General features: G+C 47.7%; 1 protein-coding gene across 3 annotated transcripts; it reads right to left on the bottom strand.

Annotated features, from left to right (window-relative positions):
- Nucleotides 1–1,285: 1,285 nt before the first annotated feature.
- On the bottom strand, nt 1,286–5,117 carry LOC123121836 (serine/threonine-protein kinase D6PK). 3 transcript variants are annotated; one of them, XM_044541904.1, is made up of 3 exons: nt 4,918–5,117; nt 2,923–3,883; nt 1,286–2,540 (listed from the first exon to the last, which is right to left on the bottom strand). In XM_044541904.1, the coding sequence occupies exons 2-3, from the start codon at nt 3,786–3,788 to the stop codon at nt 1,673–1,675; spliced, it is 1,734 nt and encodes a 577-aa protein (XP_044397839.1). In that variant the 5' UTR covers nt 3,789–3,883; nt 4,918–5,117; the 3' UTR covers nt 1,286–1,672. The 3 variants fall into 3 exon arrangements, with proteins under 3 accessions (XP_044397839.1, XP_044397841.1, XP_044397840.1); XM_044541906.1 differs by having other exon boundaries at nt 4,913–5,104; XM_044541905.1 differs by lacking the exon at nt 4,918–5,117 and adding an exon at nt 4,134–4,351.
- Between the last annotated feature and the right edge of the window lie 3,757 nt (nt 5,118–8,874).

Raw genomic sequence — 8,874 nt, 5'->3', positions numbered from 1 at the left:
TTGACTTTGCCCAGCCGGAGCTAGAAAAAAGTCCTGGGCATCAAAGCAAGTAGGTGCTTCGATGCCAAATTCACCAAAGCAAGATCGAAACACCCGAACGGCTAGATCAATGAGCTTGTTTATCAACTACTCGTATTTCATACCGAGCAGTGCCCAACATTATTGTGAAGCTAGTGCCATAACTTTTTATATTGGTCGTATTTGCATTATTGTGAAGCTAGTGCCATAACTTTTTATATTGGTCGTATTTTTGGCCAATTTGACACCCGTGTTCATACGGAACCCGACTCCTATCATTTTGGGCGACGACACGTTTTACTAGAACAACTCTATCAAAGTCGTCATATCGGCCTGCTTGGCATAACAACTTTCCGTGTGGAACCCGGCTATACCATCTTGGGCGATGACGCGCTTTGGTGAGTCACACACACACGCACACGCGTGTCCGCCATGCCAGAAGTTGCCTTCCTCAACGGACGGTGGTAACTTGACTTGTCTTTGAGGGTGATGTTTCCCACTGAAAAGTGGTTTTCTGTTTATGGTTTCTCCCCAGCTTAAAACTTCCAGCAATGGCACTCGTCGCCAAAAGAAGAACTTCCAGCAAAGACACGGTTCCTAGGTAGGCACCAAATGGCCTCCAAAATCCCCAAATTGGCTGGAGTGGGCAACAGGCCTCTGTGAGTTGTGAAAGTGCTGGTGGTGCATATTCAGTTCAGTTCTGAAAGTTCATCTCCAGCCGAGAGATGCGTCCATCTGGACCCACCCAAGACCCATGCAAAAATCTCGCTGAAGCAAATCCAAATCCCTCCCAAAGTTGTACTCTCACTGTAAAGAAATAAAACAGAGATCTAAACGCTCTTATATTTCTTTACAGAGGAGATACTAAATCAGAGAGAATTATTTCGAGACGAGGGAGTAGCATACATGATGTGAAAGAGTATGTACTCCCTCCGTTTCTAAATATAAGTCTTTGTAGAGATTTCACTATGAACCACATCCGGATGTATCTAGATGCATTTTAGAGTATAAATTCACTCATTTTGCTCCTTATGTGGTCCATAGTGAAATTTTTCCAAAGACTTATATTTAGAAACGGAGGGAGTAGTATAAACCACTCCTCTTTCATCTCACACAACATCAAAAACCGGGCAAGAGACGTACATACTCTCCACATGTCACAATCTGCAATCATATTCATACAACAGGAATGCCCGGTCCTGGTGAGATAGTAACAGCTGCATTGTCCGTTAGCACGAAGGTATCAGCAACACTGGAAGCAGCAGAATAAGCGACGCGAAGTGAGCGATGTTTGGATGAAGAAACATCAGTTACAAGGTACAAATAACGGTTACATTCGACGGCCTGAACAGGCGCGCTCCTTCAAACCCGTTCAGGAGGCACCGCCACAATGCGGTTTCCGAAAATCGCAATTAACATGCATAGAGAGAGTATTTGACTAAAGAGAGAGCTAACAAGTTCAATGGCGGAAAAGAAAAAGGAAAGAAGAAAAACTTGGGGAGGAGGCTCCAGAAAAGAGCATACAATCTACAACAAATGAGAGTACCTTCCCAGGCCAAGAGGGGGAGCTCTACATCTTCCTTCTCTTTCTGTGGCGCCTCAGCTCAAATGCGCTGCTGTTCCGGAGGATCCATAATGCACCACCAAAGAGAGGCTAGAAGAACTCAAACTCTAGGTAGTTGTCCGAGCCCTTCTGGTTGGAGGCCGGCGCGACCTTCCCGTTTGCCGCCGGGGCCTGCTTCGGGCGGCAGTCAAGCTCCACGGGCTTGGGTATGTCTGGAGGGCTCGCGCATCTTATCAGGGCCCAGTTCACGCCCTCAAAGAAGGGGTGCTGCTTTATCTCCGTGGCTCCGCGCTTGTGGCCCAGCCGGTGCTGCGGGTCCTTGACCAGTAGTCCCCTTATCATGTCCCTTGCCGAGAAGCTCACTAGAGGGGACTCTGGGAAGCGCAGGGGCTGACCGACGACGTTGAAAAGCGTCGCCCGGTTGCCTGAACCCTTGAAAGGGGTCTTGCCGAACAGTAGCTCGTACAAGAATATGCCGAAGGTCCACCAATCCACAGCACTGCCGTGGCCTTCCCCTTTCACTATTTCTGGGGCCAGGTACTCGTGAGTGCCGACAAAGGACATGGACCGAGCATCAGTTGGCTCGGCGATCATCTCAGGGAATAGGTTGACCTGGTTCACGATGTCCGGCTTTGGCTTCTCCTTCTTGGACTTTGACTTGGACTTGGATTTCGAGAAGAATCGAGGACCAAAGCATGTTGTTGGAACAACACAGGATGGCTGAATGCAAGCAGGCTGGACGCAGTACGCTGCATTATTCCTCTGCAGCGCGTCTAAGCCAGGATTTGCACCCCTGATCACGGTTGGGCTCACTGAACAACGAAGAGAGAGGTCAAAATCAGTCAGCATGATGTGCCCATCCTCCCGAACTAGGACATTTTCTGGCTTGAGATCACGGTATATAATCCCAAGCATATGCAGGTACTCCAATGCAAGGAGCACCTCTGCTACATAGAACCTGAAACATCAAGAGAGAAAGAAAAAAGAATAAGTTAAATCCTTTGTCAGCATTCAGCACAGTTTTCATAGGCAAATGAAAATCCAACAATGATCCACTTAGCAACGTGCAATTGACACCATCAACATGGGACACATTAGTTTCTACGACATACTGCACCTTTCTGATTCTATTGTGCACAATAAACATGCTATATATTACGATGTAAAAAAGACTAAGTATGTCATATGCAACCTGACTGTGGCAACATGAAGCTATCAGGCCCAAAAATAATGAAATGATGTTGAAGCAGACGAGACACATGATAAAATACCTAACAAAGAATGTTATAAACAGATCATTCATGTGAAATACGGGGTAATTAGCAAGAGAGAGTGCATACTTTGCTGCTTGCTCTGAAAAATGTTTTCCAGGCTGCCTTTGTCGAAGGGTGTGCAAGTCCCCGCCAGGGCAGAACTCCATAACCAGACACGAAAACTTGTCCGTCTCAAAATGAGTATATAGGGTTGGCAGAAATGGATGATCCAGGGACTGCAGTATCTCCCGCTCGGTCTGCGCCCGGAGCAGCTTCTTCCGACTAGCCAGAGATGTTTTATCCATCACCTTCATTGCAAAGTGACTCTTTGTACCACTCAATTCAGAGAGATACACACTTCCGATATCACCAGAACCCAGTTTCTTAAGCAGCCTAAATTGGTTCAGGCCAAGAACGCCCTCCCTGGATTTGACAACTTGGATGGCCTCCCACCTCGAATCATTCCCTTTGTGCGGCTTTGTGGTGGCACTGCTCATACTGCTGCAGGAGCTCTCATCACTCAAATCACTGCTTGCACTAACACGGCACATGCTGCTCTTGCCACTCTCGGTGAAATCTCGACCACTGGTCTTAGCACTACCACTGGTCTTACCCAGACTATTTGTCCCATCACTCACTTTAGCTGAAATAAAGCTATCACTGATACTACTCTTTTGCGAAGACTTCTTTTCTTGATTCTCGTTGGAATCGGAGTTCTTGGTCTCCTTTGACTCATCAGACTCTGCCTCTGGGGCTAGAGGCACATCCAGGACCCCAGAGTCTGGTGAGAGATCTGGAGCATCCTTGTCCAGCACAGGAGCTGGAGATTCTTGCTGCTGGTCCGGCTCCCCTGAAACCTCCTCAGCAGCAGATCGCTGCCTGTCATCTTCCCCCATTTCCTTTGGCTTTGCCGCTTGCTCCGGCATACTTTGGGAGGCAGGCTTGGAAGACATGAACTGGGCAAACGGTTGACCAGAATCACAACAAACCCCCGGTCAGTGCTCACTGCTCAGTATAAGGCTGACTGAGCAATTCCCAACCTCCTAACCTGCAAATCAATTGCCCAGACAGCGTATCAGCACACCAATAAAATAACCAGGGTTTGTTTGCATCAATTCACCGAAGCAGACAAGGGATCAGAAATATTCCAGGAAATCCAAACCACCAGGTAAATATCGGCAGAAACAACAACCTAAACCGGACAAGCCGGGCAGAAAAGAAAGAAATCCCTACACACCAAGAGAGGGGGGGGGGGGGGGGGGATCATTTTGAGAACCCCCATGAGACCAAGAAGTCACCTGCAGGCTCACACACAAGCTGCTACAACTAAGCGCTGGGCAGATCCATCCACCCGGCCGCCCCTACTACTCCGTCCGCCGCATCCAAAAGGGGACGCCAGAGAAGGGAGGGGAAGAGAGGAGAGAGGGCCTGGCTAGAAAGGAGAAATCACAAGCCCCCCGCCCCACCCCCAACCCCGAGCCAGCAGCAGCTCCCACAAAAATAGGGCGGAGTGGGCCAGAACCGCGGGGATTAATAACAAAAGGGAATCTTTAAGATATCCCCAAAGCGGCGAGGGGAAGGGGAAAGGGGGAGGAAGGAAGGAGGGAGCATTGCAACCTGGCACAGCTGCGAGCTCGTCACAAGGCGCACACACACATCCCTCTGCCCCCCACCTTTCCCCTCACCCCAAAGGGAGAAGCCGGCATGATGGAGCGCGCCATGGATCATATGAGTCACAGCGCGGCAAGCACACATGCGGTGTCGCGCATACGTAGAGACAGACTAGCATGACATCCACATCAGGGCATGGGGGGCACTAACTCCAGCGCCCCCATTGAATGCAAGCGAGCTAGCGAGCAACGGAAAGAAGAGATAAAAAATGGTTTTTTAATGAATAAAAGGGGGCGGGATTGGATCTGGAGAGTGATGGGCGGCGGCGGTACAGCCGCAGAAGGAACAGATCAAGAACGAGCACCCGCATCCCCCACCCCCACCTGAGGAAAATGACGCCGCCCCTAAATCCCTAGGCGGCCGTCCAATGAAGAAACCAAGCAGCCGGGCGGGGGAGGCGGCATACCTTACCTTAGGAGGAGCGCGTGGCGGCGGGTCGAGGGAGCGGAGACGCGGCGGCGGCGGCTGCGGCGGGATATTCGTCCTCTCCGCGCGGAAGGCGGGCCATGTGCGGGCGGGCGGGCAATGGCGGAGGGAAGGAACTGGAGGGAGGTGGGGGCGGGCGGAGTGGCGAGAGTACTAATTGGTGTGGGGATTCATCCGGGCAAGGGGAGGGACGGGAGAGCTGCTGGCGCTGGGTCAGTCAGTGGCCCAGCCTGCAAAGAGACAAGCGCTTGTGGGGGAGGGACGGGTCAAAGATGATGGTGGTGGTGGTGAAAAGCTGGGCTTTTGGGGCGCATAAACTAGTAGATTACTCGAGCGCGGTTGATGATGGTGATGATTAATTAACCCTCTCTGGGTCTGGGTTAGGGTGGGTAGCCCCAGCCGGGGGGGGGGGGGGGGGGGTACGGCGTGCAGGGCGTGGTCTCCCTCTCGTTCTTTTTCCCACGGACCGAGACTCCCGTGCCCAATGTCCACTTTCCTTCCTTCTCCCCCTGCTGTGGGCTATGGATGGTGTGCTTCCTGCTGCGGAGATCTGGGTGGTGGGGGAGGCCCATCCTGGCCGTTCCTTCTTGTGATCTAGGGTTTCATGGGGGAAATGTGTGCACATGTTGCACAGGAGTTTGTTTGGGGATAGGCATTGATCTAAAAGTTTCTACTTGTGGAGTCAAGCGCATTTGACCAATGCGATGCGGTCTATCCATTCCCGGAGAGGATTTAGGGCACGTAAGTGCGGGGCAGCAGATTTTGTGCCGTTGATCTGCACCAAGATTCATATTTGGGGATGTATGGACAGATTTCTATTTTCACTTTTATCCGTAATGCGTATGCCGATTTACCTGTTCGTGTGGGGTCGTGTATCTGCTCCGTGGGGTGCCTTAACAGTGAAAGCGGGAAATAACAAACACTTAGGGCGTGTTTGGTTGCTCGCATGAGGCCCAACCAGGCCCGCGCGGGAAGGGAACGGGCTGTTTGGTTGCCTCGTTTTCCTGTTGGGCCTGCATAGCATGAAATTTAAAGCATCTCTGGGCCTGGCTCACAGGAATCGGCAGTTTCTCGCGAGCCAGGCCGAGGCGAGCGCAAGCCGGTGGGCCCTTGCACGAGTGAAGACCGGAGGGATGCGAGGTGATTACTTGAGTTCTTCTTCAACCTCCAGTAAGCTCCTATCTAATCTCCTCCCTTTGATCTACACAACGGTGCTTCGGTTCGAGGTAAGCTCTACACGAAAAAGATGCACCTCAATGCTACGGTTGCATTCAGGCGATCAGTTCGTAATTTCATCGGCCGTAAGTTCTTAATCCCGTCTTCCCGTTTGGAGCTATTCTGGATGAATTTTGTCAGATTCGTCGCGCACGATCGATCATTTGAAATTTCCTTTGACCAGCAGCCTAATCTCGCAGTTTCTCACAACATTCGTGTTGTAAGTTTTTGGTTTCGACGATCGTAGCTTCATCTCTCTTTGAGCAGCAGTCTACTGCACTGACGCCGCCATGTCGAGCTCCTCTGTCCTCCGCAGTTCGCCGCGCCGCCGACGGGGTCGATCATCTTGGATTCCTCTCTCTCGCCCTACTACACTCGAGTCATTTTTGGTGTCGATCATCTCGGCCTCCTCTCTCTCGTCCACTGCGCTGACGATACCATGGCGCGGGCACTGCATTCTCCTCCTCTGTCGACTGTCTTTGCGCGAGCACCGTAACTAGTTCGCCGATGGTGTCGCTCGCCGTGCCGCCGACGGGGTCGCTCGTCCCGGACTCCATGCTTGTCATGTCGGACATGGCGCCACGACCACTGTCCACCGTAGTCGCCATTGTCCGGCGCACACTGCACTTCTTCTGCCATTCCCTCTGCTAGCTCTTAACCCTGTCTGCTAAGTGAAGTGCTAGCTCTTAATCATACCTCATGCGTGCAACCAAACACCGAGTTTATGTGTCGCTTGGGCCAATGCAGGCAACCAAACAAAGTGCACTTGCGTATTACCTAATGCAGGGACCCTAGATGCAGGCAACCAAACAACTTGCAGATGACGCATTTGCGGCTGTTTTTACTCAACCAGGCTGGATTGAGAAGTGTATGCAATGCAACTACTATTCAAAACTTGAACCAAACACGCCCTTATAGATAAGGAAAAATGATTCACCGGGCCCTAGTTATGGTACTCTTGCTGCTTCCTCTTTGTTCTTCTCTCGTGTGCATCAAAATAGAATATCCACCTTCAAACATCATTTGAGTATGCAAAAGAAAAGAGATCATCTTGTGCCTTCAGAGATTGAAGCCATCAAGATAAGAAGCACGGTAGCAGTATATTTGGTGCAAACAGGTACAGATTCAACTGCAAACTTGATTTTCTTGTTTAGTCCTTGCAGCGATCTTGTTTGTTCAAGAACAAGCTTTTAATGTGTGATATAGCTTGTCATTCTGATATTTGATATTTGTCTTTATTGCGTCAGTGTTCACGTTGGTCATTATTGTATGAGCTAGAATCTTATGATGCGTCTGTAAACAGTGGGAGCACATGTATGTGTATAAAATCTATTTTCACAAGTTTTAGAGAAAATACATACGCCCAACTTTATAATTAAAGCCAACAGCTAGAGTCGACGAGACCACACAAAAGTTTTCACCAACATAAGGGACACACTACGAAAAGAGTAAACGGTGGCACGCAGGCCAGATAACAGTGGAATCTATTTTCACAAGTTACAAACGCTGAAGCTGGATTGTATGAACTTTAAAATCCATGTGTTCTTCCTGTGAAACTTGAACATTGCGTAAATTTAATTGAGTCGTAGATCATTATGGTATATCATTGTCAGTAAAAATAGTTGTGTGGAGTGACTAAGAATAATTTTATATTTGAGGGTCAAAACTTTTGAAATGACAATCTTTGCAAGTCGTTACTAAAACTAACCCTAAAACCCTAAACCCCTAAACCCTAATAATCTACAAGGTACAAATAGTAATGGCATCGCAACTGATCGCATATTATAAAAGAAAACTTAAACGTAAAACACTAACCCTAAACCCTAATAGTAAACAGTAAACCTAATAATCTACAATGTATAATTATTATTGTCATTGAAACTGTTATGAAATTTAAAAAAACCTAAAGCTTACGTTGTAAATCATAATGTAAGATCGCTAAATACAGTACATGATACCCTGAATCCTTAGGTGTAATCCCTAAAGTAAGATCGCTACATTGACTACATGAGTAATGTATACTATAAGCACTAAACCCTAAATCCTAAACCATAAACCCTAAGCTAAGTATATTGAAAATATAAAAAGTAGAAAAAAGCAAGTAAATAAAGAACATGTGTTAAAAACAATTATGAAGTGAATATTCTTAAGAAAAGAAGATTGTATGATATTATTTTCCTTAAAGGCTATATTTCAGAGAAGGATGTGTAGGCTTCAAATTAAAATGCAAGAAGTGTCAAAATTGGTACCCAAACAAAAGTTATGTATGCATAAGTCGTGGTCCAGCAGTAGGTAAAAGACTGTTACGAGTGTCTAGGTTTGAATTTGTATGAAATCTGCGTGCATTTAAACAACATTCCAGGTAACTAAAATTTTGTAAAGATGATCAAATAAACAGAGGCTTGTTGCTCAGTCTACATTTTGTTCATTCAATAAGTGAACTTATAATGAACTAACAACTAACAATTAACCCAAAAATCAAACATTTTGTTGACACTTATCATTCTTTCTTTGTAGGCATATTGCAAAAAGAGAGAGAGAAACAGTTGTTCTTCAGAATCGTGTCCACGGGGCACAAGCCTTTACCGTCATTGCAAACAGGGCACTACAAAAATAGAAACGGGTAATTTAGAGAGAAATAAGTGAAGGAAATATGCCCTAGAGGCAATAATAAAGTTATTATTTATTTCCTTATATCATGATAAATGTTTATTATTCATGCTAGAA

Source organism: Triticum aestivum, chromosome 5D (genome assembly GCF_018294505.1).
Source record: "Triticum aestivum cultivar Chinese Spring chromosome 5D, IWGSC CS RefSeq v2.1, whole genome shotgun sequence".
Lineage (NCBI taxonomy): Eukaryota > Viridiplantae > Streptophyta > Magnoliopsida > Poales > Poaceae > Triticum > Triticum aestivum.
Note: the sequence above shows the minus strand (reverse complement) of the source record. Positions and strands in the feature narration are given on the sequence as shown.